Here is a 27207-nt window from a genome sequence, read left to right on the forward strand (position 1 = left end):
AAGGATTACTAGAGATGAATTTTTAGGGCAAATTTTTTTTTTTTAAATCAAAAAGTTACAATCACTTGGTTAAGTGCTTCATCTGTATGAAATGTGTTGTTGGTTTAATGTCTCTATTTTACATCTTCTTTTGTTATACATTTGTCGGAACTGAATTTTAAGCTCCTTGGAGAAATCTCAGTACACATCTGTGCCTGTACAGGAGTTTGGGGACAACTCTGAAGACTGGTTAGTTACTGCTGTTTATCTATACGTAGACAGTTCTATTTCATAATTTTGTCAAAATTCAGATTCTTCTAACAACAGTAAAAAATGAGAATTTTCCTCATGTGGTGCATGTGGTTGTACAACTGTCCATTATAAGGATTTACTTTATATTTATATATTTTCCACTTGTGCAAAGACTCTAAGACCCTCTATAAACTACAGTTCAAGTGACGACGTTCCTATATGTGAAATTTGTCTGCCATGCCATGAAGTTTTGCTTGCTATGGCTGCAGTCATGGTTATTTTTTCAAAGAATGAAAAACTTGATGTTTCAGGATTCTGATGCAGAAACCAGGCCTTCCAAAACATCACTCCTCAGGTTTAGTTTGTTGGAAGTTTGAACTGCAAGGTCCTATCCAAGCCCAGATGACTGTTTTTTTAATTTGGATGTAACTGTTTATAACTATTGCTCAGTTTCAGTGGTGGTGTCTCCCTTGGATTAATGACTAAGTGACAAAGAAAGGTGAAGACTCTCCATATGCCAGCTGCTACCATTAATTGGTTAGGAAATGTGACTTTACTCCACTAATGCTGTTTAGTTGGATAACCCATGTGGATGATGTTTAGTTGGATAACCCATGTGGATGACCCAACACAAAACTCTGAAGTGTGTGCGGGCTGTCGTGGTGCGGGATGGTTACAATTACTGTAAACTGCACCAGAAATCTTAAAAAACGCTGCACTCAGGATTTCCTTGTGATAAGAATCAAGGAAGTTTGCACCGCAGAGAAAGATTAGATGGGAGAAGATGCCAAAATGTGGCATGAGGATCTGCCTTTTGACAGTTATGAAGTGAAACATTCTCCATCTAGTAAAAAAAAAAATATGTAGCCTTCAACCTGCCAAGGGGCAGCAGCATGGCGCAACCCTCCTGAATGTGTGACGGACGCACAAACTGAGGGATGCCACAAGAAATAGCGGAGAGGAAGCTTGAAATGCTGTTGGGTGCATTTCTTTAATATAAATAAAGTTTTCCAAAACCTCAGTTTCATGATTCAGCATTTCTTTTGGCACTGAAATTATAGTAACTATTTAAAAGTAGGCTAAACAAGTCTGAGGGAATATGCTGGTAAGTTCAGGCCAGAGAGGGGGAAGTCCCTGGAAGTAATAATAAACTAAGACCCCATCCACTCCCAATAATTGCAGTTTAATTCTTTTAATGAGGAATGTCTTAAAGCACTTTACAAACACATAATAATTATGATATCCTCACAATACTTTCTGAGGCAGATATGATCATGCTTATTTTCTGGATGAATAAACTGACCCACTGTATTAAAATACTTCAACCAAGACCTGCTCCAAAAAAAATGAGAGACCAGAGAATACACTCTTTAACCTAATTATGAGACAGTGGCAATGTGTATGGAGGAAGGAACTAAACAGAAAATTATATGTGAGAAAAATACTGTAGCCAACTTCTTGCTTTCCTGTTTTAAAAGTCATAAGTTTTTGTTGCTCAATTTGAGACAATAGTTAGTGGAAACTATGGGGGCTCAGCTCTTTTAAAAAAAACGATGTCAGAAAGTTACCTCATAGCTTTTATCAGTATTTTTATTTTTTTATTTTTTAAAAATATTTATATCATATACAAATAATTTTTATATATAATTTTTATCAGTAAGTTGGGTGCGTGGCCTCAGTAAATCAATGACCGTCAGGCAGCCAGGGGACCAGAACTGCATGTCTTGTGCACATGTGTCGAGCATCAACTTAAATATTGAACGCTTGTGCATGTCTCTTTCTTAGGACCCAATCCCGGATTCCTTCAGGATTAGGTTTTCCTAGAAGGGTCAGTGTATGAAGCAGCTCCTGCTGCAAGGGAAATGGGTTACTGGATGGGGAGGTCTTGCAGGATGCTTGGGCACCTGCTCTGTCCCAGAGAACCGGGCAAAGCCAGGTGGAGGGGATGGGGTAAGGATGGAGCACAGCCTGAGAGGCACCCGGAGAACCCCACCGAGCCGGGGGAGTGTTGCTGCGAGGGAGCCCTGGCTCTTGCTCTGCTCTGAAGGACGGCTGTAGAAATTTACCCTTTCCTCAGCTGACCCGCTGCCTGTGCATCCCAGCAGAGAGCGAGTGGCCGACCTGGGTTCCCTTCAGCCTCCCTGGGGCAGAAGAACCATGGACTAAGCTGTAATGGTAGAGTCCCCTGTCCTGCCAGCATCTTCAGGTTACTTACTCTGTATAAGATATCTTTCCCTTGTCACAACTTTAAAACCATGGAAGGGCCAGACCTGGATCCTAACATGATTTGGGAAAGGGTACAGGCATTTTAGAGTCATCAAAGAGTATGTTTCTGAATACAACACATCAGCTATAATGGAAAAATACTTTTCTTTGCATTTTACTGCAACATTTTCAGAATGTACATCCTACTTGATGTGGAAAGTCACTGAAGTCAGAGAGATAAAAGCTCCATGAGCTATGAAAGAAAACAACACTTTTACTTTTCAGTATTGAGAAGTGTCTGATTTTAAAAAATTAAATATTGATACTTTCCCCTGTGATTTTCATTAACTTTTGAAGCTATAAGTTAATATATAAAGTGCCATTGTAAAGGTCAGAGAATCTTATTATCTCTACATCAAACTCATAATGTTTTTTTGAAGATTATCATATCTCTTGGAAAGTCCTGATTTAAAGACATCGTAATTTAAGTATTTTATTTGGTTGTTTAAGTAGAGGTGGGCCATAAACAAAACAGCTCAAAACCTGCATGAATCTTGGGGACTTGCTGGTTCTAATTGATGCTCCAGCTTTGTTGCTCAGCACCCAAGAGGAACACGAATTAAAACTACAAGTCTGAGCGCTCCGGTTCCAAACACTGTGAGTGGTCAGAGCTGCAACTACATTTTGTTCTTATTTTTGTTTCATAGGTAGCATGGCATGCATGCTCTGTGTTTGCAATACCTTGTCTCTATATCTATAACACACACACCCCCAAGCCATAAATAAAAAAACACAATTGGCGAATTTCTCATGGATTGTTAACTTTGGAAAAGATGCACAAATACCTATTAAAGGCAGAGTGAATCATCATGGAATTTCCATTCCACAGTAAAAGTGGTATTTCATTTTGGCCAGGGAAGAGTTCTCCATTTCACCCTTTTTGCTCTGGCTTTACTGTAGTTTATTGAAATGGCAAAATGAAACACTCCGGTTTTGTTGAAATGCAACATTTATGTAATTTTGCAGTTACCTTTGCGATGAAGTTGATAAATTCCTATAAAACTCTTCAATTTTGTTTAGTCAGCATTTTCCAAAAGGAGCACTTCCAGTGGGAAATTTTTAACACTAAGAAGAAAGGCTTAAGTCAGTGTTCAAGATGGAGAGGAAGGTAATGGAGAAGTTATTCTGTATCCTGTTACTAACCTGTTCATATATGGTGACTTCTGTTACTGTGAAACTCCACTTAAACCCAAGGTGCTGCAGCATCATCTGGGCAAGCATCTTTCTCTACATTACAGAGGCAGTCAACAACAGCATTTGATGTACAGTAATTACATGTACTCTGATTACAGAGGCATTTGATGGGAAAATGAAATTACCCGTATGATCCAATACCAGGCTGAGACAAGCTAAAGAAGGGAGAGGGTTTCTAGAGATACTTCCTTGCAGGTGCTGAGGAGCAGCAATGCTCTCGGCACCCCAGTCTGCCAGCCAAGGAGCGGGACAGCCAGCTGGGCAGCATCCAGGGGCTTTTCCAGGCTTTGGTTGCGTAGCTGTCTCAGGGTCCATCACACCATGCTGAGCAAGGTTTGTTTTGCTAACGCAGCTATACTGCTCTCTTTGCTCCTGCTGACTTGTCCAGAGCCAGTTGAAGCATCCCAGCATGGGCCTGGCTGGCACTTGGTAGATGCAACCTGAGGCATCATTGAACATGTACCCATGTTGTCTTATTTTTCAAAATATGACCACTTAAAATGTAGCCTGTAAAGATGTTTGTTGAAAAATGAGCCTGTAAAGATGTTGAAAAGTGAGCTGAAAAATGAAAATTAAATGCGCTAAAGTGAAAACATATGGCAGGTGCAAGTTATATGCAAACTTTATAATGAATTCTGAAAATATACTTGAAGAATGAGAACTACAAATGTTTCTAGTCTGGATGGCACATATTAAGGATCACTCGTATGTGCTCCATGATATTTGCCAGGTCTAAATGTATAGTTATGCTGGTGAACTTTCATTAATCACTCACTACCCTGAGTGTAATAACGGGCAGGAGGGTTGGTAGCGTGAAGTCATTCTCTAAATTGTGCTCAATGGTTTCAAATGAGGGATGGATGAACTGGCTGCAGTAACTAAAACGCTGAGCCCGAATCTACGTAGGCCATTCAAAGCAGACATGAACTCCAAAGATTCGCAGACAATCAATTATCACTATTTTTTGCTTTTAAGTATGTCTTGCTTTCCACATCTCATCAGCTGATGGCTGCATGTAGGACTGGAAGCAAAAGTGCCAAAATTCCATTTGTTTGTTGTTTCTGGCACAAATCAGATCAGGAATTACTGCAAGATTTCCAACCTCATTTACCAGACCAGAGAGGTTGGGATAAGTCTGCATAATTATAGGAACCCAACTTCCAACACTTCCTCTTTTGCCCAGCGCCTTGCCTGCCATACGGCAGCACACGGCAAAAGCAATTAATGGCGTCAATTTGGTTATAACGTGTCTTTCTGCTTTTTTTTTCTTCAGAGCTTTGTCATCTGTGGTGGCTTTAGGAGCTAATATCATCTGCAACAAAATCCCAGGCCTGGCCCCTCGGCAGCGAGCGATCTGCCAGAGCCGCCCTGATGCCATCATTGTGATCGGGGAAGGGGCACAAATGGGAATCAATGAGTGCCAGTACCAGTTTCGGTACGGGAGGTGGAACTGCTCTGCGCTGGGAGAGAAAACAGTCTTTGGACAAGAGCTTCGAGTAGGTAAGGGTGTCTCTAATACGGTGCTGAAGCGATACGTTGGGGCTGTTTTTCTTTTAGCTTTCTCACCGCGGTCCTGCAAAGGTTTATATCCCTCTGGTATTTGCCTACTGGAGTTGAACAGTGATGCTTCCAGAACTGTGGTCTGTTTGTTTGCACTCATTGAAAAGTAACTGGCAAGAGACAGGAGATCCCTAGTGATCTCTAGATGAAGTCATTCATATCTGTGCAACTTCATACCCAGCAATGACCGAGATGTCTGCTCAGGCATCCAAGGACAAAGTCATCACACCCCGTGGAAAAATATTTCCAGTTGTCATCCCGTTAGAAGTTGCCATGATAACCATGGTGCGTGTTATGACCAATCAAAAGGGAACTAAAATTAGCTCCAAAAAAAACCTTTGCAGACTTCCCAAAAACTTAAGTAATGGGATAGTTCCAATTAACTGCTGGAAGTACAGTGCATACGACACTGGCCTTCCAATATATGGCAGTGATACATATCCATTTTAGTGTTGCTATCATACTGTAAAGAAAATACTGCAAGTGATTTGAGGCAGGAAACCCATTCAAAGAAAATAATACAGGACCTTGGCCTGACAAACTGTTAGCTGGCAGAAGTTAAACTGATCACTTTCCATTTACCCTATGTCTGAAATTATTTCATAGGGGAGATTATGCAAATTTTTTCCAGCACTGAGATCATCATACACCCAGATGAGTATCCTTAGCCTATTCCTGACCTTCCCTCTCTCCTCCAAGGGCTGCCCACTTACCATCCTCCATGCTGTCTGCTGCTCAGTGTTGGGATAACATTTTGTGGTGTTGGCTCTCACAAGGGCCATTCAGCTTCTCAGTGGGGTTGTAGCCTGTTCTTCTTGTGTCTGATTCTTCTTTGGGTGATATCTCTTTCTTGAATTCAATGGTTTGTGTGAGTCTTGTGCCTCCAACACAACTGAATGTGGTCAGACATAAGATCTCATCAAAACTGTGTGAAAAAAAGGCATAACATTTCATCCCATCTGTGCAAAGAGGAAACGACTTACATGGTGCTTTGGTTGTTACTGGAGATCAAGGCTTTGGGTTTTTTTTCCAACACCTTTGTGAAATGGACACCAAAAGCTGAGGTATGCTTAAGTCAATGATGGAACTGAATATTTTTTCAAAAAACATGCAAGTCTGAGAGTCTGGCTGAGGTCTGGGCTTTTTAAGGGCACAGTGGCCCAGCTGTAAAGAGTTGTAATTGAATAAATCCATTGGCATCAGGGGAACTGACTTACACCCGCAGACAATCTGTCATATTACTCTGTAAGCATTACTCCACACCAAATCACAGAAGTGGAGAGGGCTAAAACTAATAATAAAAAGACCCAGTAAACCAAATTAATGGGAAAAGAAAAGTCTGAACTTTTTGAACTTCAGAAAAAAGTTTGGTAGAATTTGGTTTTGATGCTGAAAAGCTGGTGGTAAGGAATTTGCTCATTAGTGTCTCTTCCCACATTTGTCCTAAGATATTGCTAATTCTGTTTGGATAATACTTCTTGCCTAACTTTTGTTTCTTAAAAAGAGTGTAAGTGGAAGGCATTAAACATCCTCAAGACACCATATACAGGAAATACCCTAACGTTTGACTTTTACCTTCAACTATAAATGAACCAGAAAAACATCTAGTCACTTATCTTGACTATTAGAAGCACAGGTCTGGTCCTCCTTGGTTGGTCTTATGCCTGTTTGTCTTAAGTTGATGTCCAAAATGATGTTGCTGCCAGAAAATATACAGCTGCCAAGCATGCTACCATTGTACTTCTTCATGCTATGTTGTCTTGATCTGCCAAAGCTTGCAGGCATGCTCTGACCCTTAGACAAGTGTCCTCTTAACTTCTCTGAGATCACTTATGCCCTTGAAGAGGCACACTCTGGAGGATTGTACCAGTCGGTGTCATCACTAAGCTTCCTGGTGAAAAGGCTTTCACCACTTCTGCTTTTCTCTTCAAGCTAGGAATCTCATGACACCTCATCAGCTCCGTCCTTGTACTCATAAGTATTAATCTTCACCACTGAGAGACTCCTTTCATCCTCAGAAACCTTGCAAGTGAGCGCAGTCCAAATGCCTAAAGAGGACTACAAATCATGCCTGTGCTTTCATTCTGAATGTTTCTATACAAAATAAGACCTATAGGGAACAAAAATTGTTCGGCATCAGGATGGACCCGCTGTCAGGTTGGTCAGACTATACAAAGTTTGAAAAAAACCCAGTGTTTTCTTGAGCCACTGTTCAGGCCATATTTGCCAAAATGTTCACCAGATTTTTGACCTCTTCACCGAACCTGGGTGGTTTCTTGCAACTCTGATATGACTGATGTGGAATTTGGTGGGTTCTTTTATGGCTTAACCCAAACACAGACGAAACTTGGCAGTTGCAGCTGAGTTCTGCTTTGACATTTGTTGGGTGTGAAACCACACAAACTGTAACGGATGGAGAAGGTTTACATGACCCCTGCCAGCTGAGCCAGATGAGTTCCGTGCAGGTCTATAAAGGATCCCATAATCCACATGTCTTTATTTGTTTTATTAGTGGAGTAGCACCCAGAGACAATGTGGTCAGTATCTAGGAAAAGGACAGGGTTTAGGAAATGGTGTTATTACACTAGTGAGGGGAAAAAAAGTAAAAAAAGGACGAAGTTTAAAAAAATACTTTAAAGGTACAAAATACTTGTAAGCATAAATATTCACATGGGCAACAAAACACATCCGTGTCTGACATAACAGAAACACTAAACCAAATGTTTGGTTCTGCCTGAACAGACTGAAGAAAGGATTAAGACTAAGAAAGTCTTAAGTACTTAAGTACTTCACCCCAAAGGAAAGCTCGTCTAGCTTTTTCCCAGAATCACTTAGGGAGATGAACAATCAAGGCAAATTATTCAGGTCATAGGGAGGAGAGGGTGAGTAAGCTATGACAGCAGGATATAAATTGCTCTCTATCTGTATAGGAAAGAGAGGACCTACTCTTTAACCACTGGGCCAAGGCTCTACCACGAGCACTGACAAGAGCAGATTTAGGGTTATTCTAATTCATATCCTGATGCAACATTCCTCCCCCCCCAAATTCAAAGCAAACCCGCAGACTCACCCAACATGAGGTTTCTCCAACAGCTGTGAATCTGTTGCCAGCATCACCTTGGGTGCCATTGTGCTCCAACTATGCACGTCTTCCCACCACAACCAAGCAGCAGCCAGAAGGCATGACACAGGAGCAAATGTCCACCATTGTGACTTCTGGGGATCACACTGTGCCAGGGAAATCCCCAGTAAGTTAGCTAAGCTGGATCGGTGCTGAGCTATTTTTTCAAAGAGGTACTTCAGTGAATGAGGGCTGTACCACCTATATAATACATGGGAGTCTGTATTAAAAATGATTGAAATAGTTCAGAGGACAGAATAACAACTGTAGAAATTATGTTAGGCATGGGGCATTCGTGTTGGTGTGAAAGATTTATAGCAGCCAGAGATAAAAAGTGACGGAGAGATCCAAATTAGTAGCATGAACAAAGGATGTGGCATGGGATGAATTAGCCAAGCATTGTGTATAGCTTTTTTTGGTATATTTATAGCTGGGAACTTTTCCATAATCATGCCATCCCCAGAGAAAAGTCACTACTACACTCACTTCACTCATCCTGTCCCTGTACATGTATTTGTCACCTTCCTGCACTCATCTCGTTTTCATGCCAGCTTCTCACATAAAGTCATCTTTTGCACTCTCCACACATTCCTCTTGCTGTAAGCCTCTTTAACAAACTACCTCTTTAAAGCTTACCTCTTTAACAAATGGATTAAAAAATTAATTGGTTAATGATATATCAATTGTTATTATTGATAACCATTGTTGAAAGATAATTGTCCTTCTAACTTTTTGAAGGCAAGGACCCTGACCTGGAAGAGTAAAGCCTCTGGTCCTATCAGGTTATTGATGCAAAAGAGCTCCAGCACTAGGGAGCGTCTCTATTCCCCCAAATAATGGCTGGAGCAATCAATCATGTAGGTACCTCTAAAAGTTACAGATCATTAATAACGGTTGGAAGCAAATAACTCCACGCAAAAAAGAAAACAGTGCAGCCTCTGAAGTATGGAGTCAGAATCAATAACAGGAGTCAAACCTACTGTTGTTCTTTGACAGTGGATTATTCTGGTTAATTATTTGTGCATTGACCATTTCCACTGGAATTCTCCAAATTGAAGTGCTTATACACAGACTGCTCTTACCAGTGCTAAACCCAGGGCAAAAATTAGGTGTTTTGAAAAATTATATGTCAAGATATCAAAAGTAATGTGTAGACGGCTCCCTTGTCAGACTCACGATGTGGAAAATGATCATGATTTAGGAGTATTCATTTGGCTGTGTCATTGATACAATGATTTGGCAGATCATTGAACCAGACACCTGACAGGGAAGAATCAACAAATAGGCAAAAAACAAAGGAGTTCCGAAGTTTTAAAAAAAAATCTCTGACCTTTTGTATTGATCTGTTGTTTTCTGGCATGTTGAAAGGATGCATCTGAAGTGAGGTTAAAGCCCTGCTTGCCGTGGGAGGTTTAGGGGAAGAACAACATCTTACGAAGCTTTCTGTCACCATGCATTTGCTCAACTTTTGATCCACTCTCCAGGCAGAAAGGGGGAGGGATGGGAGAGAAAACTACAGTTTTAAAGACTAACAAAATCTGTGCATGGATTTTATTAACTCACAGGTGAAGAAGACTTTACAAGTTATTTTGAGAAACACAATCAGAAAATAAAGTTGAATGTCACGGTTATATACAAGCATGCACTCGTGCACATGCATGCATAAACCACTAAGAAGACAGAATAATTTCAAACAGAAGACTAACAAAGGGAGGGGAACATCTTCTGAAGGAAAGACACTCATAAAAGAAGTGATTATTTCTATATTTGTACTGGAAACAGGTAACTAAGTCCACATTGGATCCCAGTGTTTCAGCTGCAGGCTTGAAAGAACATGGGGCATGAAAGATATGTAAGTGATGGCGTCATGGAGAATGGTTGGCATCTTACCATACATGCTGAGGGGGTGTCAGTCAGTAAATTATTCTTGGTTCATGCCATATATAGGCTTAATTAAATTTGGATTCAGACTTACATATGAATCCAGTCATTTTTATTCTGGGCTACGAAGGTGGTTTAACCGAGATGCCAAACGTTCATAAAAACTTCCTACCAAAAATGGGAGGAGTAGAGAGGCTCATTATTCTCCAAAAATGGAAATTTGCATCCAAACAGATACATTAATCTAGCACAGTAGTGTCTAGTATGGTATGAGTTGGCCAACTTGGAAAGCTTGACTTTCAGTATGAGAAGAAAACTTCCAATACGTGAAGACAGGCGGCATTCTTAGGAATGCTTTACAACCATACTTGTGCTTTAATGCTATCAGCAAATCAATAAAGGGAACCATAAATGAATCCAGATAGTTTGCCTAAAGTACGTACATTTCTATCTCACTTTTTGCCTTTCTTTCCTCCTGCCATTTCTTTCTCTGTTGCTTTATGTTCTCATTTTCCAATTTTTAAATCGATTTATGTTGGTAGTTATATATTTGTTAATGCTTAGTAATATTCATATATCAGGTTGACTGTATGTTTATTATTCTAACATCTGCGTATTTATTATGGGAAAAATCTATCTTTACGGACTTGCGTCATATCCAATAAAAACAATATGGGGGAAAGAAAGGAATCGTACAGCTGGAAACAATTTGGAGGGGGAAAATGAGTTGGAATTAGATTATTTTAAATATGATACAGAGCAGGGTACACACTTCACCAACGGAAAGGCAGTAATTATCTTTGTCATAGCAGTAGGTGCTATGATTGGTTTAGGCATTTGTCAGTTATTGTGAACCTCAATTGCACAGTGGCTTTTGGACCCAATGTGGAAAAATTTCTGGTTTTTTATTGTTGTCATATAGCATGGTCCCAGACAACAATGTCCTTTGAGCATTCAAGCAACTGATCAGAAAGAAACTTGTTTTCAGTAATTTGAACTGGATGTCTGCGTTGGTGCTGGGATATGGTAAAAAACATTCCAGTGTGAGAGATGGCTTCTTGGGGGATGGCATCAGCTTTCAACTCCTAGTGTAGCAGGCTGCCTGGGATGCCAGGAGAGAGGTACGCAGGATGCATTCAATCAGCTGAAATCTGTACTAGGACTGTGTGCGACTTCCAGAAGAACACGTAGGACCAATACAAACCGGGCCTTTATTACTCACGTGGCTACTTACTTTGGAGTGACTGCTGATGTCCATTTCACAAAATGCCATGCGGAGCCATTGCATTTGCAAGTGTGATTTAGTAAAACTAGTAGATGCTATAAATACCATGGCAAATTTAATGAGTTGTGTCTTATAGTTTTTAATAGAAGCACAGTAGTGTGTAACAAGATGTATAATTCTTGGTTATTTAGAGAGAGAATTTTCTCATTACTAGGATAAATTAAAAATAAAACCACAAGACATGCATAGTGAACCATCACCCATACCAGCTGGGTAACTGACAGGCAGGCAGGCAGAGGCAGCTGGTAAAGAGAAAAAAAAAACAAACAAATCTGAGGATGTCCTCAGTGTACTCATTTTGCAGGAAAGATTTATCAAACTGCAAACGCTCATTGCAAAGCCTTCTCCTAAAATGTCTCAAACGGCGCATTTCTTTTCACAACTGACATGTTGTTGCTGGAAGGAGAAACAAAAATATCCTTAACCTTAAGGATATCCAGTATATTTGTTCTAGCTTATTAGATATATATTATTGCGGAAAGATTTCAGTTATGTCACTGACTATCCCACAAGTTGCCTTACAAAGGTTCCATGCCGGAACAAAGCTGGGCCATTCCACCTAAAGACCCGCACACTTCTATTAGTTACCCTACAGACAGTAAAGTAAGTACTATAAAGTATGCAAGCTGCTTTACAAGGACAGTTTTTCTAGTGCAATTCATTTTGATGGAAAGCTAAACAGTGGAAAAAAAGCTGTGATAATCTAGTTGTTACAAGGTAAAGTAAGTGAGAGGACTATTTTAGTTTGCATTATCATCTTTGGAGGAAATTAAAGAATCGCTTCAAACAGTTCATACTTTCTGGCTGTAGAAGGGCGGATAAGCTTTTTACTATCACAAGTAGCAAAGAAAGACAGTACCCCAAACCAGAATAAGAAAATAAACCTCCCAGCTGGCAGCAGCTGAGGTTGGGAAGGATTGGTAAAAAAGTTATGAAACAACTACTGTGCTAAGAATTTATATGATTCCAACTGAGGAGACAGCCTACTGTGAGAGTGGTAGGTTCAGACTCTTCTTCATTTTAGTAGGTTTCTGTCACTTGGAGGTTTTTAGAAAACTAAAAATATCTTTCTGTTCTAAGGAAGTACTGTCATATTAAAGAAACATCCTATTTGAAGAGGATGGAGGATTCCCAGCCTAGTGAATCAATTCGAAAATTTGCGCATGATAATTTCTCTGTGCTTTAAAAATGTCTTTAGATGCCAGAGCCTCGTAATGATCTGCTGAGGCTTAATTAATGTTTTCAAAACACACTGCAAATCATAGATGAAAAGATAAACATGAATGGACAGTACCATTTGTAAATTATAGGTTGACAGTAATAAATTTTGTTTGACTTTACTAGAAAAAATGTTGCTTTGCTACATTAATTTTCTCATCCCTATCTCTTTTTCTCTGTCTCCCTATAAAAGAAATGTTTAGCATATATAACCTGTAGCATATAATAATTTCCAACCACGAATAGACAAATTTTTATATTTCCCAATTCATATTCTCTACTCCCTAGTCTTTTTGTAAGGTACTACTGTCTAGTTCAAGTGTAGCTCAATTGTGTTTTCTTATCCCTCAAGGGTCATGAGTTTGAAGAAAAGTGTAAGTTCTCTTAAATTAAAATGTTATCATTGCCATTTAAATATTTACCGCTTTGGCAGCAGGCTTGCTTTAAAAGGCAGACATCCTTATTCTAAACATAGCACTAATATGTTAATACAATTACTTCTTGAACTCTGCGTGGCTTGCAGCTGGATGAGAAATGGTAGATGTTGACCTGAATGAAATCTGGAATTTCTATCCTGAGGGAAGTGCTACTTTTGAAACTTCTGTTCCATTCCATTTTTACATATAAAAATGAAGATTTTCTTGGAATGGATGTTTTTCTGTAGACATTTTCAAACTAAAATACACTGATATGCCTGACGCTGAACAACTCCATTTTGGTTTGCTAGTGCACTTAATTTTAAATGAGTTAAGTGCATTGATGTAAATTGATGCAGGGAACTGTAACTGGGGAGACTCAAGCCTCTGTATCTCATGAGCTCTGCTCTCGCATGCTTCCGTATGTATTCTAAGCTATGTGGTTCCACAACACACCACACAGCTTGATTAGACATCACGTAGCATGACACACTGCCTTCCTGTGACCTTAAATCTCAGGTTAAAAAAAGGCCATTACGCTCTCAAAAAACCAACGGACTGACATGGGGATGCAGTTTAATACTTTGTTTCAGTGGTTCAAAACTAAATGGACCTGTTTTTTATTAAATGGAATAGCTCCATTTAAGTGTCAATGTGGAAAAGAAACGTTTTTGGAGAGGGGTGGGTACTTATGGTTTTTGGCACTCTGTGATCAACCTAATAAATATGTAATTAGCTGTAGTGGAAAAGGGTACTGTTATGTATAATGTGACCTTACAAGCCGAGTCTGTAATGACCTGTAACTCTGATCATCTCCCACTGAGTATTGGCCAGAACAACAACAACAAAAAATCCTCATCTTCTGTTCGAGTATTGGCCAGAACAACAACAAAAAATCCTCATCTTCTGTTGCTTTTAATTTTGCCTTTAGCTACTCAGGATAAAATTTTCCATGTTACTTTACTGGTCTGCCTTGGGATGAGTGAGTCAGAGGTCCTGTGGAAAAGTTAGTATGCAAATTCTAGGTTATTATTTAATTGAATACTGTACCAAAATTTGGACACAACAGGGCTAACTTCGCATAGCAACATTAAGTTCGGCATTTCCTTACTTCCAAGTGTCTCACTTGGAACGTTAACGTTCCTTTAAGGTCACTTTTTTTCATGTCACTTTGTAATAAAATTGCTGGCTACAAATGATCCATAGCATGCTAACTCAATTCATTACTTCCAGTGTCCCAGTCCTATTGGTCAAGGACTTACAACGTAATGCACGCTTAAAACAGGAAAGCAAATAACATTTAAAGTTAAATAAAGTGGTGGTGGGCTTAATCCAAAATGACAGGGGCCAAATTCTGGTCCTATTGCAGTCAGTAGAAATCTTGCCACTGCTTTCATTAGAGCCAGGATTTTAGAGACACTAAAAAGGCTCCTGGCTTTTGGGTATGAGCAAAAGTTCAAAGTGGAGCTGAATTTCATAGCAGGGACTCAGCTAAAACTTAATTATTTAAATGGAAATCAACTATACAACATTTGATTTTTTAACTACAGAGCAACTTTGCAAACAGGCAGGTGCTGCCAAATCTTGCCACTGCAAGGAAAGTTTTTTATGTAAGATGACAGGTAGCGCGGGACAGCAGCTAACCTGCTGGTATGCAATCCTGTAACAACTTGGGGTTCTAATGACTTTGGAGATTCCTTGAGCTTTACTCCTGCGGTTAACTATGTTGTCAAAATCTCTTCCCTAGAATTACAGATGATAGGTTTGGTCATCTTGTTCAACCTCTACATCAAGCAGGACAGGCTAAACATAACATTAGACTTCAGAGTTACATGTGTAGCAGCATCCCTCCCTTTCCTCCTCTGTTCTTTGGGATACATTCTGTTTGGTAAACCATCTGTTTCTAAATTGAAAAGCTCGAAATGCACAGAGAGGCATTTACAAACATTACAGAAAACACAGTATTTGTTCATCTGTACATTTTGGTTTGCAAACAAATGTTTTGGCATTCGGGCTTAGATCGCCAATCCATGCAGTTTGCTGACTTGCCTCTAGTCACAAGCAATTTCTTTTTCTAATGAAGTGGCTGGCATATTCCAAAATATTATGTCTGACAAATATCTTATTTTCTAATTGACAAAGTTTCCTTCCTGAGTATCGTGCATGACTTTTTAGCATTGGATTAAATTACCCGTGACTGTAGTTTATTTCTTACTGACGTATTGTATGTCCATAACTGTGAAGTATAATATTATTGTTACTGATACAAGAGCCAAATTAAAATGAAAGCAAGCAAGCAAGAGGACTATATCATTTATTATTTGGAGGCTTGAAAAAATGAATCTGGCATAGTAGTGCTAAGGTAGCTGTTCTGTCAGGATTCAAACTGGCAACAACTTTAGTTGTGCTCTGTTTACCCAATATATGCTTAACTTTAAACCTTCCGTTTTAAGTCCTACTAAAGTAAAAGAGGATTTGAAAGTGTTTCACTTTAAATGCATGCCCAAGTGGTTTGCAGAATACAGAAGTCATCGTGAAAGCCAGCATGCATGATTGAGCTGATGATAGGTCCTTCAGCTAGTAAAAAGTGTCACATCTATCCAGTTTTGATCAGATTTGGCCTCAGGATTGAAGTGGATCTAGGAGACAACTTTTAGCCACAAGTGTAATCTGTTGCAATCTATGATGGAACCTCCACTGCAGAGGTTCAACCTCCGATTTCTGAGTCTGTGAAAGAAAGATGATTCCTAAGATTTAACCAGTGTCGGTGTAAAAAGTGGGCTTGGATGCCTGAGGAATCTTTAAGTAGACTGCTCCCCAGAAAGCTCACTGGTGCACTGGGAGAAGACACTTCTATCTCTAGATAGAAGCTCAACAGACATGGACTGAATTGCTGTAGACTGGAGAGCTCTATTCAAATTGCTAAAATGAACAAAGTTTACTCATGGATCATGATTTATTTATACCTGTTCACTCATTTCTTCATGACAACATGGGAAATTGTTTTCTGTCTGATTCAGCCTCCACCCGTCCTGTTCAGAAGAGGTCTCCACACAATGTCCCATCTGACATGGTCAATGCAACCTTGCAGTTTCTGAGGGGAATGGCACAAGAGGTAGCAGTGGTTTCTGTCTCTGTTGCTGAACTAAAGGACTTCAGACAACAGAGGCAGAAAAATGGGGAGCCCCTTCCTCACTTCTTTCATTTGGCCCAGTTTCATACCACATAGCTCCAGGCATTTGGATGAGATGTCTAAGATAGGAACCTAGTCAGCCTGTATTCCTTGCATGGTCAAAGAAGAGAGAGAAGCACTTCAGGAGGGCGATTTGGATCTTAATTTGACTGCATGACTGTCTGGAGGTCCCAGCTGACTATCCTGGGAGCTTAAACTCCCTAATATGTATCAAGCCAGTTAATTTCTAATTTTGGTTTGTCTGTGAATTTTTTCTTCCTCTCCTTGTATGTTTCTCAGGGGAGCATGTGGTCCTCTAATATACCTGATTGCCCTACATAGCAGACATGGAAACATGACCTTCATTTAAAGTCCTAGCTATTCTTGGTACTCATTCACCAGTAGTACCTGCAAAAGTTGTCTTAGCTGATGACTTTCAGACAGATACTGGCAAAAAAAAAAAATGCTGCAACCACAGGCATAACTCCACCACTGCTATTTGGAAATTTAAGAACAAGTGGGAGTCCAAAATTACCACCAGATGGTGCACCTATTTAGCAAGTGACAGAGACATGTTCCACAAGAAAGGGTAGCCACAGCCTCCAGCAACCCATCAAGTTGCTTCCCCTGCTGTTTATTCTCAGCTGTGATATAAATTGAATGTGTTTGAAACATGGACCTGCCGGTCATACTATTCTGTTACATTTAATATGGAGTATGTTTTCAATCTCTGCGATGGAAGCCTTTCAACTCCCTGGCTAGGGACATGAGGAAGTGGGAAAGAGTGTAGCAGATATATGAATGCATGTAAAGGGAGAAGGAAAGAAAAAGAGATGGGCCGGGAGCAGGAAAAATTGGTAATGGTGAATGGCAAAGAGCAGGCTCCAAAATCAGAAGTGGTCAGGACAGAGCATCTGTGCGTTGCTGTTTCATTAAGTTGGGCTGGTTCCGGCTGTTAATGTTAAGTAGCTGGAAGAAGGTTGAGGTCAGGGCATTTCTGAAGGATAGTCTTAATGTATAAGTCAGTATTTTGGAAAACTGCCAATGCCAGTATCCCAGGCGAAAACACATGGGATATTTTATTAACTGCATAGAAAAGGTGGTGAACTTTCCTAAACAGTGAAGTGGTTTTTATTCTCTAACTGCTTCTCATTCCTAAGCGCTTGTGGTACTCCATACTCAGAGAAAGATTAGCACAAGTTGATAAGCGTATATTTTCTGCCATATTTCTCAAAATGTCACAAGACCACGTGATTCTTTCAACTAGATTTGCTGTAAATCAATACATTATCATGTATAGGACACGAGTAGGTCTCTTTTCCCATTCTACTCCTTGCTTCAAAGAAAATTCTAAATTAATATGTAGGTTCCTGGCAAGCCCCTTTCATGAACATTACAAAATTGATGCAGGATAAAATAGTGTGAGTCTTTCATTCCTTTGCATAGATGTGTCTTTTACTGCTTTCTATTGTTTTGGTGTGTTTTAAAGGATGCCGTCAATAGAATTTAATTGCTAGAGAATGATTAATTAGAAAGGTTGTTCTTTTAGTTACGACTTGACCAGTAAAGAAATGTCTGAACTGAAAATTTCCTCTGAGCAAAAAGTGAAAACGTTTGCATATTCTTTAACCCAAGAACAACTCATTCTGAATGGACAAAATCATTTTTCATTCTCTTTGTCCAAGCTGAGAGGAAGGCGTCACCTCAGGAAGCTCAATACAATTCCCTTCCTATCATTTTTCACATGCCCTGTGGCTCCTAGTTCAATGTGAGAACTATCATTTTATGGCTAAAGCATGGACCAGGAGATAATGGACTTGGACTCTGTTCCCAGCTGTGCCATATACTTTTCTTGTGACCTTGGGCAAGTCACTTCATACCTCGCTGTCTGGAGACTAAAGATGACTAATTTCAGTGGGGAATTGAAAGGCTTAATTAATGTGGACTAACTTCCACTTAAATATTTGTGAAGTACTCTGGGATCCTCAAACAAATATGGCTGCTGTTAAAGTCTTCTTATCCAAACAGGAAGCAAAGGACAGACATGTCGCAGAGGGATTTGGTCGTCTAGAAAGCGAGTCCAGGCCCGAAAAAAGACCATACTGAAAAATCTCAATAGAATAGGCCTGGTAAGATTATTAGGTGAGTTTGCATAAGAAGGAAGTTTGGAAACTTTAGGTAGTTGTCTACAAAGAGCCTAAACTCAAATTTTGCAAGGAGAAAACGCTTACATGTTTAGTACTTACATGGAACATAAAAGAGAGAGAATAAAGCCCACAGGGGGAGTAACTGCTCGTTACTTACTATATGCTCGCTGTATGTGTGCTGTGATTCTTCGAGTAAATCTTCCTGTCCAAGGCCCTCTTTTTCTAGCTACTGGTGCACAGTGACATCCTGACACCAGCGATGGGGCTTGAACAATTTTTCCCTCCTTCCCTTTCTTTTTCTCCTTGCTGTCTCCCATTTCCTTTTACTTCAGCAGTTCAGTAATGCTGAAACTAAGTTCCCTTCCCTTTTGTTTGCTTTTCCCTTGTCCATTGATCAACCATGTTGCTTTATTACAGACACTGTAGTATTAACTACAGGATAAACAGAAGCTCTTAGCAGGAGAGTTAGCTGGGATTTCCCTGCCCTCTTACACAACCGAAGTTTCTGCAGCGCCACTTTCTTGTTTGTTTTCAGGGATTAGTGGCAATATTCCACATACTGCTGACATAATGAGGCATAAGCTTCACTCAAAGGAGGCAAGACACTGATTTTTAAAAGACCCTGGACTACTGTGCTACTAGGGATGGGCACGGAAAGTTTGAAAGGCAGCAGACTACCCTCAAATCTGAGTGGCAGTAAGATTGCTGATGAGTTTTTGCACAGCATGAAGTATTTCTGTGAATACTGTGTCCTGCTCAAAGTTAAATTCAAAGTGTCCGCATGGAATATCTCATATAGCAGCATGTGCATGCTGTCAGTTTGCGTTAGCCAGAGGAACATGACATCATGTGATAGACAAAAACACTACTTGCTACCATATAGCCTAATCCAAGACTTTTCACGTGAAACATTTGTTTTGTTTTGGTTTTAAGACATTTGCCTTTCTAACTGGTCTGTTTTAATTAGAGCTCAACCTGAACCACAAACGATAGATTTGAACTTTCCCAGAGTTCAGTGGTGTTCAGATCTGGCTTTTGGTTTGGCCCATCACAAAGACAGGGGTCAGCTTCAAAGTTCAGATCTGGAAACGGGCTGCTACAAAGCGGGAGGCTGAAAAGTTTATTTAATGAGACCCGTATCTCATTGTAATGGTGGATTTGCAGTAGAGACACTTGCTAGTATTTTTTAAAAGTACTTTTATGTAAGCAGCATCTCAAAGACTGGTGTTAATACCAATCTATGTATTTAAATACTCTTGTATTTCTACCGCAGAAAGGGACTTGTCCCTCCTTTCCTGGTCACAAAGCCTGGTCTGAAGCTGGAGTATCTTAAAAACCTACAGATTTTGCTTCTGTTCTTTGTTTAAAACTCATCCTTCAGTTCTAGGGTACTTAAAAACAATGGAAGCTCTTTGTGGGCGAGAAATTTGATCTTTTTGTCCTCAAAACAATTAGTTTTTTCAGCTGAAAAGGCAGCTAACTCACAGGGCCGGCATCCGCCCATTTGTCAAGCTCTTGCAGGTGTGGATCAGCATCTTAGGGTGAGCTTGCTCAGTACCTGGCAAAACACAAGCTTAGCACAACACAAATAATAAATAACAACGACTACTTTACTAGATAAGATAAGCTGACTGGTAGGGTTAGCTGGACAGGTTCAGATTAAACACTGATTCAGTATCTTTCATGAGTCCTGAGAAGATTCATATAATTCTTCGTTGTTTATGTGAATCTTGTCACTTCCCAACTCCTGTCAGGACCAGAAACTCCAGAGCTGAAAAAAAATACTTTGCTCTTGTGATGCTTCCAGACTTATTTCGCAAACCAGAGAGGTTTGGACCAGAATCTAAACTTTGTGTATTTATCCAAAACCCTCTGAGCTCTTTACTCTTTTAAATCTCTTTCATATGTGTGATCTGTGCTGTGTCTTGTTCACTGGGGTTACAAACTTGACTACCAGGCAAAGACCCTTTAAACACCAAGAAGCGTAGACATCATTACTTGAACTAGCTCTCCTCCCAGAAAGATTGTCAGGCAAGTCAAATGTAACAGAAATGTGAATGCAGCCACACAAACAGTGTAAGAGCATTTGGAAAATATTTAAGCAAATTCGAAAGCAACTTTCAACCCAGCCTTTTCACCAGAACTTTCTCATTTGCTTTCCACAAAATCTGAGCTCTGACAGGGGACACTGGTGACTTACGGGGTTACTGCCCAGCTGTTTGCCCTATGCCTGCAAGATGTGATCTCTGCAGCGGAATTAGCAGAGCAGAACGCAGGCTCATACTGACGATCTGCAAACCCAGCCTCTCCGCTGCAGGAAGGGCTGGTTTGGGCTGGACTGTAAGCTAAAGCCAATGAGGCATGGTCCTTCTGCTACCATGGGAGATATCAAGGGAGTGGTAACACCCTAAGCAGCCACATCAAGACTCACCACGTCTCACTTGTCAAAACTTACCTTGCCAAGAATGCACCAGCGAAACACATTAAAGCCCACACACCTAAAGGATGAGTGGTGAGTCACCAGCGATAGTGCTCACATGATAGATTTGCTTGTGAAATTTGACATATTGAGTTGGCCCTCTAAGGTGTCCTGCCAGGCGTCAGAAACCACGCCAGGATTTTATGTGAGCCACAGATTTGTAGGACAACCTTAATGAACAATATGCAGAATTATCTCCAGAAGACAATCCAGCAGTAATTCCCAGCAAATCCAACGAGAACCTCTCTGCTACGTCCCTGTGCAGAATTTTACAGAAAAAGGCAACATTCTGGTACACTATTTGATACAAATTATTCTTCCTTTTTTGTCAAGCATAGGAAATAGTCTTTTGTCTATGTCTATGCAGTTTTGAAGAATATCTTGAGGCCACCTTGAATTGCAGAGTCACTGGACAAGATGAAAGCATAACAATTTCTGTGCCTGGAAAGCGCTATGCCAGGCACACAGGAGCTGTTTCTCCATGACCAGTAGTCTGAAATGCTTTTCAGAGCCCCCAGTCTGGCTGTCACCTTTTCTGAGGTTGGGCAATACTTCCGCCATATTCATTGCTATTATCACAAAAGGGTGTGTAGATCAAGGTATTTCTAGATGTCATTATTTCATAGTTATTTGACATAATACTCCTCTTGTATTGCTCTTGCGGTGAAAGCTACAATGTGACGGATGGTTATGCCATTTTAGGATATTTCTCTGGATTTAGATTGGAAATCCGACAAATACTTTAAATAAATATTTATTTATTAGATCCTGTCTAGGCCAAGTAAGATGCCTAGTGTAGATGATTCAGTTTAAGAAAAGATACGGCTGCTCTTCATAAACCTTATTTTACAAATGTCATGACTAGGTAGTATTAGTACTTTATTTTATATAAAATCATCCTAATTCTGTACTTGATAGAATCAAGTTAGATGATACTCTGAAAAAACCTAGAAAAATACACTAGAAGAAGTTATATTGTGTTCAGTAGAATATCTTTATCCTAATCAGTGAAACCAACAAAGTAATCTTCTGGCTTTTAATGTAATGAAATCTTTTTTCCCCTGTCAGAATATAAAACAGAATAAAGGACTGATAGTGGAATATTTTAAGGGTGGGATCTCCTTTTCTAAAACCACCATATACCCTCAGCAATTACACTTAGATGACTGCTGCCAGCATAGTTGGAAAGGCTCACTGTGCAGGGAAATCTGGCTTCACTCCCTCATGGGGTAAGTTTAGACACTCTCTCTTTCTTTGCATTTTCTACTCACAGTTTTGGGGCTTCCCCATGCAGCTTGATAGCTTCTGGAAGTTTTGCTTTTTTGGTGTCTAACTCTCTCAGTGCTTGGTAAGGCTGGATTCCTATCCTGGCCACATGGAAAATACTAAGTGGCAGAACATTAAAAAGGTAGGCTTTAGAGCCAACGTCCCTTTGCAGATATAGCTCTAGGTGTCTAGCTCTTGCCCTGTACATGTAATTAATTTTGTATACTGTAAACATTGGCATCTAATCTGAAAACAGTACCTCATACCTGCAAAATGTCTTGGGCTAGGCTTGCTTGCTACCGGTCTTGCTTTGTATGTGTTTCCGAAAGGGGATTTCTAAATTAATACCTATATATATCTCAAACAATTGTGTTGGCTAACATGGAACTATCAGAAACGAGTACGAGCAAAAAGTCTATGCTGACACATAGAAGCAGCCAGATATTAAGATCCTGCTTAAAGCTGCACGTCTTACTAGTAATCAAGAAATGTCATCAACTCCAAATGGGGACATGAAAACATTTAGCATCTCTCTGAAACAGAAGCAAATGCAACCTCAGCAAAACCTCTGGCAAGACACTTAAATTAGTTTTTTTTTCAAATTAAAAGTAAAGGAAGGGTGTGGATCTAATGCTATGCAGGTATGGCATGTGAGGAGGTGTGAGTGCAGAATGTTAGGAGTGGGCTCTAAGTGCCGTGTACTTCTCTTGCATTGCTGGCAGGCATGGTGATGCTGAGTATCGCTGTGTCCAAATCCCTTTATGACTCTGGCAGTAGATGACTAATTCAATACTATGCTAGAACAGTATGTGGAAGAGCAGAGCAGAGAAATCCCAGTCCCAGGAGGTGCTGCATCTTTCTTGGAGCTCTCCTGTCCCACCATGCAGCTGCATGGACATCCTCCCTGAAAACAGGGTTGAATTTGTGTCAGTTGAGGAGTCTACAGCTAAATTCCTTTGTGGCCTCAAAGAGAATCCAACAAGAAAACAGCTTGTTCTGTTATGGGTCCTTCTGCCATATGGATAAATGCCTTAACTTCTTTGTGCCCCGGTGAAAGAGAGGTGATAGGATCTCTCTTCTGTTGCCCTCTCCAGCTGAAAGACGCAGCTTCTTAAGGCAAGGACTACCTCTTGCATAAACAGATTTGTGTCTAAGACCAATTTCAGCGGGGTATCGCTGACTATATCTGTAATTCAATAATTATGGCAAAGCGGTACTGGCCCATTAATAGGGTCTGCACAATATATTGAGGTAACATTCAGGATTTAACTGAACCGCCTCAAGAAATTCTGAAGCAAGAGCTGAAATTTCATCTGCAACATACACAGACATTAGCACCCACAGACACCCACCCTCAGACACTCTGGCATGCCCAGGTATAGGAGCTTAGTTCTTACAACTACTCATAATTCAGTGAACCCTTTAAAAGGTATTATTATTTAACATGTTTCTACAGCAAAGCACAGGTGTGCACAGTGATTTACAAAAGAATACAGACATGACCACTGCCCTCAGGGATTTGTTATCTGGGTTAGAAGTGACATAAGATAATACAGGAAAAGATGACTTCATGCAAATGGCAGTGCAGATTTATTTTTAAAGATATGTTCTTCAACACAGTATATTTATGTCAGGCCACTGAAATGATTGAAATGAGTTAATTAAAATACTGACCCAGCAGAGAGTCCACTGAGAAGGTCTGATTCTGCAAGGCGATGACTTCTTAATATACATAGGCATGGCAGTAGGGATGACAGAGTATTTGTGAAATTGGGACCATAGCAAAGTCAAATATAATCACAGAATCATAGAATAATTTGGGTTGGAAGGATCCTCTACTGACAGCCAAGGAGAATATCCATTCTGAACTGATTCACTCACTACAAGCTCAAGTCTATAAAATTCACACACATGAAAATCTCAGTGACTAAAATGGTTTGGTAGCAACCTACCCTGCTGTTGCATCCTACTAAATTGGAGCATGAAGTTGACTTGAAAACAAATTTACTTTAAAAATGTGGTAGTACTGTCCTCCATTTCCCTGACAGGTTCAGAGTGGAGGTTTATTTTTTGCATTTTTCTTTTTTTTTAAAATGATGTGGCAAGCATATTTTCTATTTCTTAAATCAGAGTGGACAATATTCCCCTTGCTGAGCACCACACAGATCTCCCAGAAACCTTTAACAGGCCATTTTGTAGTACAACAGCACTATCAAGAGCAAACCTAAAAAAAGAAAATCATGTGCCCACATACTGTAGCTTCCCTTCCCTTTCTCTTAAATATTGTTTTTATTTCTCCCTGTGAAATGCCCTTAAAAAAGGGACCATAATGCATAGGCAAATCCTACACGTAAGAACTGTTATCATGAATAGATTGAAGTGATTGAATTATTATAACAACACCTGGTTCCTCACAGCCCCATTTAATATTAGGACGTTAGCATACTTTACGACCCAATTTCTCTGAGATAAGTCCATGCTTTCCGACAAGGGGTGCAAAGAACTTTTTAAAACCTCAGTACGCTGCAAGATGTCTCCAACTGAGCTTTCACATATTAGGATATATCAAACCACTAGTCATCACTGAAAAGAAAAAGCACCAAACATTCAGCAGGGAATCATTAAGTCCCACAATGGGACGTCAGTAGGTCCAGAGGAGAACACAGGCAGGAGACGATCTCTCTGCTCCAGCTATTGCTTCCCACATACTACTTTCACAATATTAGCAGTAGCATTGTGAAAACACAGCCGGCTGTGACACTGCACAGGCTTTTCTCAATGGTACAGCGTATCTGGGAACTACCCCCTCACGCTTTGTGCACTGTGTATTTCTCAAGCCATGCTCTTGTGCATTCTTTAAATGAGCGCTTAGCACCATGTTCTGGTTAAACCTTGACAAAAACAAGCAGCGGTGCTTTTGGATCAAAACTTAATTTCCCCTTTTTCTGTAAGAATGCGAAACAGATTGTTTGTTAGGGCTGAGTTAGTAAGAAATATTTGTCACAACAAATAGAGTTTTACGGGGGAGAGCCCAAAAATTTCATATTTCTCTGGGCACTTCTAAACATCCTTTCAAAGATCACAGCTAACTTACTAACCTCACAGGAGCTGTCCCAGAAAACTCCACCAAGGGACATGCTGCCAAAAGACAGTCAAAAATACAACACAATTATGCTCACTTTGGATCAGAAATGCTGACTTGTTTACGGTTGCTAGGAGTTAACTGAATATGTTTAGGGGGTAAATTAAATAAAAAACCCCTGTAAATTGTTGGAAGCCTCATTACAGAAACCACTGTGGAAAGTACCACCAAGTCTTTAGAAAATAACCATGAAATTGGAAAAATGCTTGAAAAAATGTGAAAAGCAGAGGCATAGTAAATAGCTTTTTTTAATAGACATGCTTCCAAAAGTATATAAATAGTGACAGCAAGGAGCTGCAAAAAGGCAAGTGTGAAATAAATCTGGCTCATGTACAGCCCATTCTGAAAGAAAATTTGACAAACCCACATAAGCAACAGAAAACAATCCAGTTGACAGAGTGATTCTAGACTGATGGCCAAAATTCTGGCACCTCCAACCATAAAAACTTAGTGGGAGTCTAGAGATGAAAAATGCTGAATAAGAGAAGAATCTGTAAAGAAACCATTATGTCATAGCACTACACATTCTCAGCTTTGAAATCTGCAATGTTCTCTGTCCCAACCATATGTAATTGGAAATAGACATAGTGGGCAGTCTAGGAAGAAGCTGCTGAAATCATGTGCAACTCCTGCTCTAGCTCTATCTGGATGAAGCAAAATTAAACAAGACTATTTTAGTTAGACTGTAGTAGAAAAAAAAAGATTTTAGGGTGGAAATGGGAAACGAATAAATATTGTAAAGAGAACATTACCCAACGTGACCATCGGAAGACTTGACCAGATTTGACCAGAAAGTCCTGCCAGAGTAACAGATATTCGATCTGCATCAGCTTCATCATTCAGGAGAACTTCTGAGCACAGGTGCTACAAGAGGAACCTCACGACCATGGATGACTATACCTGTTTTTTTGACAACAGGCTACACAGTGATCATTCAGTCAGTACTTTGCCAGTGAGTGGGAGATGAAGAAAAAAAGCTGGCCCACTACTCAGTGGAGTGGACCCCCAAGGAGAGTGTAAACCAAGGATAATGTTAAGAAGGCCAAGCACTCCTTGCATCAGCCTTCACTAAAAAGGTCAATGGTGAGCAGATGGTCATAGAACTAATACCATCGACAGAGGAATACCATCTCAGCATTAGATAGAGGAAAGTATTTGTCCAGGTTGAACGCTTTCCAGTTAGCTGTTCCTCATCTCAGAACATTTAATGAAGCCATTTTAGAGCCATTAGTCCTGACAGCCATTAGCGCTGAAAAGTTGTGGAGAACTCTAATTAAGAAGAATTGAAAAGACAAATGTATTGCCTTTGTCTACAAGAAAAAAAGAAAGGAATTATAGGCCCATTCAGCTTAACTTCAGTAAATGAAAAAATATGGGAACAAAACCCCATTTGTAAGCTCGTAACTGAGAACAAGGAGATGAGTAACAGTCAACAAGGATCTGTCAAGAACAAGTCATGTTAAACCAATCTAATTTCCTTCTTTTACCACCCAGGGCCTCAGAGGCAGAGAAGAAGCAGTTTATGCCATGTATCTTGGACTTAAATGAAGCTTTTGACAATGCTTTATATGACATTCTCATAAGAAAACTAAGGAAAAGCTAACCAAATGGGTACATGCTATCTGGAAATCATACTTGGAGGGTAGTTATCAAAATGGAAGGATGTACTAACTGGGTTTCCTTTGTGATCTGTGCTGGATCTGGTACCAGTCAGTATTATACTCTTGACTTGACCAAGGGAATAAGCTGTGCACATTGAATTACAAATGATGTCAGGCTGGAATGGACTGCAAGGAAGTTGAAGGAAGTTGGGTCAAAATTGAAAATTAT

At 40.0% G+C, this 27207-nt stretch overlaps 1 protein-coding gene across 2 annotated transcripts in view; it reads left to right on the forward strand.

Moving 5' to 3' along the window:
- The window catches only part of WNT7B (Wnt family member 7B), a 95537-nt gene that overhangs the window by 50261 nt on the left and 18069 nt on the right, over positions 1 to 27207 (forward strand). For both annotated transcript variants that reach the window (XM_009282233.2, XM_009282232.2), the window contains exon 2: positions 4964 to 5190. In XM_009282233.2, the coding sequence (XP_009280508.1) occupies positions 4964 to 5190 (227 nt within the window). The remainder of the gene's footprint in view (positions 1 to 4963; positions 5191 to 27207) is intronic.

This window comes from Aptenodytes forsteri, unplaced genomic scaffold (assembly GCF_000699145.1).
Source record: "Aptenodytes forsteri isolate BGI_AS27 unplaced genomic scaffold, ASM69914v1 Scaffold277, whole genome shotgun sequence".
Classification (NCBI taxonomy): Eukaryota; Metazoa; Chordata; class Aves; order Sphenisciformes; family Spheniscidae; genus Aptenodytes; species Aptenodytes forsteri.